At 37.8% G+C, this 4410-nt stretch overlaps 1 protein-coding gene across 1 annotated transcript; it reads right to left on the bottom strand.

The window, feature by feature from the left end:
• Positions 1 to 3433: 3433 nt before the first annotated feature.
• On the bottom strand, positions 3434 to 4180 carry LOC146949372 (uncharacterized). The gene has a single exon (XM_085748520.1). It carries the CDS (start codon positions 4178 to 4180, stop codon positions 3434 to 3436), a length of 747 nt encoding a protein of 248 aa, XP_085604646.1.
• Between the last annotated feature and the right edge of the window lie 230 nt (positions 4181 to 4410).

Consider the following 4410-nt stretch of genomic DNA (forward strand, 5'->3'; position numbering starts at 1 on the left):
TTTTCAAAATAATTTTCAAATATCATTAATGGGGCTCAGAGCCTTTAAATACTGTCACATATACTTCCCCTTTTGTCATTAGCAAAAAGAAAATGCGCACTAAAGACAAAAAGATAATGAGAAAAACATAAACAGGAAGAGAGTATAGACTATAATAAAACAATCAGAGCAAAAAGTACTAGAGCAAAACAATAATATAGATCAAAGCAAGTATAGAACAAGACAGAAGCATAACATTCAGAAGCAAAACAGTTCAGATTCTATAAACATTAAGAAGCATAAAACACAACAACAAAATAAACACTAAGGTGTGCATCTATTGGTTAGGTTGTTGCATCCTTGCTTTCATGAGAGCAATTTCTTCAGACTGTTTCTTCAGTAGCTCTGCTTGTTGCTTCACAAAATCTTCAAGTGCTTGCTGCCTCTGAAGAAGAGAATCTTCCTTAACCTTTGATTCTGTCAGTTTCTTCTTCAACGTCTTAAACACCTTTTCTTCTCTTGATATGTACTCTGATTCTAGATAGAAGGGCTCATTAGCTAAGCAAAGAACTGGACCTCTAGCTGGCTCAAATTGTTGCAGATTCATCAGCAATCTTCTTATAGTAGCAGCTTGAGTCCTGATACATTTCTTGCTTACAGTATCTATTAGCTCAGAGGCTCTGTTCTTCAAAGATGCCCATTTGGCCTCATAGTCAAGAGAAAGAGTGGGAACTCTTCTCAGTTGCATTAGAGTATGCATGTCAGAGCTAAGCTTGAGCAGCTCAGTGTCAACGTAGTCATATTCCAAGATGTCTAAGGGTGGTTGTTCTAGAATTTCAAGGTCAGATGAGGTTGATGATTTGTCAGAAACACTAAGTGTTTGAATCTGATTGGGAGATGGGGGTTGAGTTTGTTCAGTTTCTAGGGTGGTTAGTTGTTGGGTAGGTAGTTTAGTTTCTGAGGCTTGAATGAAATTTGTTTGCTCAGGTGCAGTAAGTTCAGAAGTATCTGGGTCAGAAGTGGTTTGTTTAAGAATAGTAGGTTCATAAACAGTTTGGCTGGAGCTTGTTGAGGGGGCCATTTGTGGGTTAATTTGTGTGTTTGGTGGTTGTTGTTGTTGTGATGAAGTCTTTTGTGGTTCAGGTGCTTGTTGTTGGGGGTTTTCTAAAACAACTTTCTCAGAAGCAACTGCTTCAGAAGCTGTTTCAGAGGCTTTCTCTGAGTTTGGGTTAACTTCATCAGTTACAATCATGTTAAGAGGTTGGATGACTTGTGGTTAAAGAGGATGATATAGAGGTAATCTTTCACAGATTTGGTTTCTTCTCTCAGACATTTCACCTATCTTTTGATAAATCAAATGACCAATAGGTTCGTAAAAGCTTGTCTGAGAGGGCTTTTTGTTGATCTTGGTTGATGTTGACTGGATTTTTGCAGTGGCGGAGCCACATGAGGACTGGGGTATGCCATGGCCTACCCATTTATCTTTTGAAAAGACTATAATACCCCTGATGTAATTTTAATATGACTGTCATGCCACTCACCAACTACCCCAATCTTTTTAACTTTCCATAAGGTTACTATGTTTCAGTGATTTGGAAGTGCATAAATATGTTAATTAGTTCCTTTGTTAATTAGATTTGGAAATAATCACATGATTGTTAATTAGATTTGTAAATATCAATGATAGAAATACCACTACTTGTTAAATTCAATGTTGCAACTGCTGTTATACACCCTGCAGCTGCGCCACTACTATTCTTGAAAAGGATACTGCTGGACAGACAAATATATATTCAGTCGAGGTTAGAATTTTTTCTTTTATTAAGGAATTAAAGCTGTTCTTGTTTCATAATTTGTTATTTCTTTGATCTTTATGTGTGTATGTGTGATTATGTCCCTTTGACTTTGTTGAGCATGTAAACATATAGCAAAACATGCTAGTGATACAAGAGAGTAGTATGTACTAATCATATCTATCTTGTTAGTCTGGACATATCAATTTTAGAGTATCTCGTTGAGGAAAAATGGAGGGAGGGGACTCAGGGTAGAAAAACTCATCCCGATTCAATGGGACAAAAGTGAGATATAATTTGGTCCATTTTAAAATCATGTATGTTATTTCAATGAAATTGAAACTGGCTTTTGTTATAAAATTTGAATGTTATTAGAATAGATGTAACATTGAAATCCATGTATTGTTATTTGATTTTTACCTTTCCTTTTATTTGATTTTTGTTGATTTTGAAAATGTTTCAACAGAAAAAGTTACTATGAAAAGTCAAAAAATCGATTAATTTTTTCAGAGGAAGGCCGATGATAGCGGTCACCCCAAAAGGTTTGGTCTGGCTCCGCCACTGCTTTTTGTAACTTTTGGGAACCATTGTCCTAGAGGTATGTCATCATCAGAATCATCAGATGATGATGATGATGATATGGATGAAGATGAGGATGAGGATGGGGAATCTGATGATACATTGACAACTTCTTCCGGCTTGGCATCAAAATCCTTCTAAACAGAACCTCTTGCTATCAACAATAAGTTCTCTGCTTCTGAGGTCACTTGGTGTTGAAGATCCTCAGTAGCTTGAATAGCTTCTGTAGCAACAGCAGCAGCTTCTTTACTGACAAGGCTAGATGCATGAACTTCAATCTCTTTTGATAGCTTCAAGGCCTTCTGAAGAGCCTGAGCCGCAGCTTTTTCCTCCTTTTTCTTCTTCAGTTCCCTTGTTACCAGATCAGTTGATGCTTCCACACCTTCTACTTCCTCAACTACATAGGGAGATTCCTTAATTTTCCTTACTGCAGACTTCCTCTTCTTCTTAGGCACTGGAGGTTGTTCAGGAGTTGTTACAGTTTCAGAAGCAGCAACTTTACCATTTCTGGTCTTCCTCTTCAGGACCACATTAGTGTCCAGATCCTGAACTTCTTCCTCAATCGATGGTAATCCAGAACCACCAATTTTCAGCTTGTCAGAAGCTATATTCTTCTTTGACTTCCTGGAAGGCTTTTCTACTTCCATATACTCTTCTTCTGACATTTCCTTTCTCTTCCTCTTTCTGCTTCTTTCAACAGGTAGCTTACTTCCTGGCATCTCTTCAGGAACTTCCTTTAAACCAATATACTCACCAGTTGTTGAAAAATGATCACTAAGAAGTGCCATTTGAACTGCAAGAGAGTCCTTCTTACAGATTGGGGGGAAATCAGCATTCAGTTGTGAGACTACCATGGATTCACTGATATCTGACTTCAGAGGTGTGAACTCCTGAATCAGGTTCATGCTCTTCAAGGTTCTTCCATTGATCACCTTACCAACCACTGTATCCAGCATTGTATCAATATAGAACCTTGTTGCACTGAGTGCTGCAATTATTCCTCCTTGATGAAAGATTTCATAAAGCAATCTTCCATAGGGTACCCAGAATCTATTCTTGTTCTGACTCTTCCAAAGCTGATTCTACATGTATTTGAAGATATACTTAGGCAGGTTGATTTTCTCCCCTTTGATAAGATGGTGAATGAAAACTTTATGAGCCAATGAAGGTTGCTCATTCCCACCACCCTTTGGTAGCAAGTTCTCATACTGGATTTTCAGAAGTATCTTCTTCACCATATCCAAGTCAGCATACTTCTTTGGTTTTGTTGAGTTGAAGAGAGTCATGTTTACACTGTCATTCCAGAATCTCTCTTTAGAACTTGAAATCTCTATCCCAGAATATTTTCCAGATGCTTCTACACCAATCACTGAAGCAATCACCTCCTGAGTGATTTTTATGGGAACTCCCATCACCGTTGATCTGATTTCAGTTCCATTAAAGGGTTCCAGCATCATTTCTTCTCTTGTTTTCCCAACAAGTTTTGGATAGCGTAGAACCAAATCCTTTTCTTCTGCATTTGCTGCTTTTCTGTCAAAAATAGATGCTCTTACCCAGAAATGCCTTACCAAGGCTTTGTACGTAGGACCATTCAGCATCCTAAAGTACTCCTGCCAGCCTTGAGTATTATAAAATCCCTTGATATTACACCCGTGATGCAAATGAGATGAGAAATCAACTGAATTTTCAACTTGTACGACCAATTGATATTCTTTAAGCTCCATAGTAGACCCAGCCATCAGATAAGCAGCCCTTTCTGGTTGATTCTGATGTTGTTGCATGTTGGATGTAGATTCTGATAGTGCTTGTTGCGAGCTTGATGATGCCATTTGATGAAGATGATGATGATGATGATGATTTTGGGTTCTAGGGTTGAGAATTGCGCTTACTTCGCCAGAACAGGTTTGAAAGAATAAGTGTTTGTTGTGAAGTGAGTAGTGTGTCAATTGTCAAAGTGTTAAGAGTAAAAACGTTTGCAATTCAAAAGAGACAAACAAACATAGCATTAATGACATTGGGGGGCGCGTGAAAGTACTTTTAAAGCTTTTAAATTATCATT

This window comes from Medicago sativa, chromosome 2, assembly GCF_051527215.1.
Source record: "Medicago sativa cultivar Bolivia chromosome 2, Bolivia_mono, whole genome shotgun sequence".
In the NCBI taxonomy this organism is placed as follows: Eukaryota; Viridiplantae; Streptophyta; class Magnoliopsida; order Fabales; family Fabaceae; genus Medicago; species Medicago sativa.

Bases quoted from the DNA above. Each gene is read 5' to 3' on its own strand.
- LOC146949372 (XM_085748520.1), bottom strand. From the start codon at position 4,180: ATGGCATCATCAAGCTCGCAACAAGCACTATCAGAATCTACATCCAAC.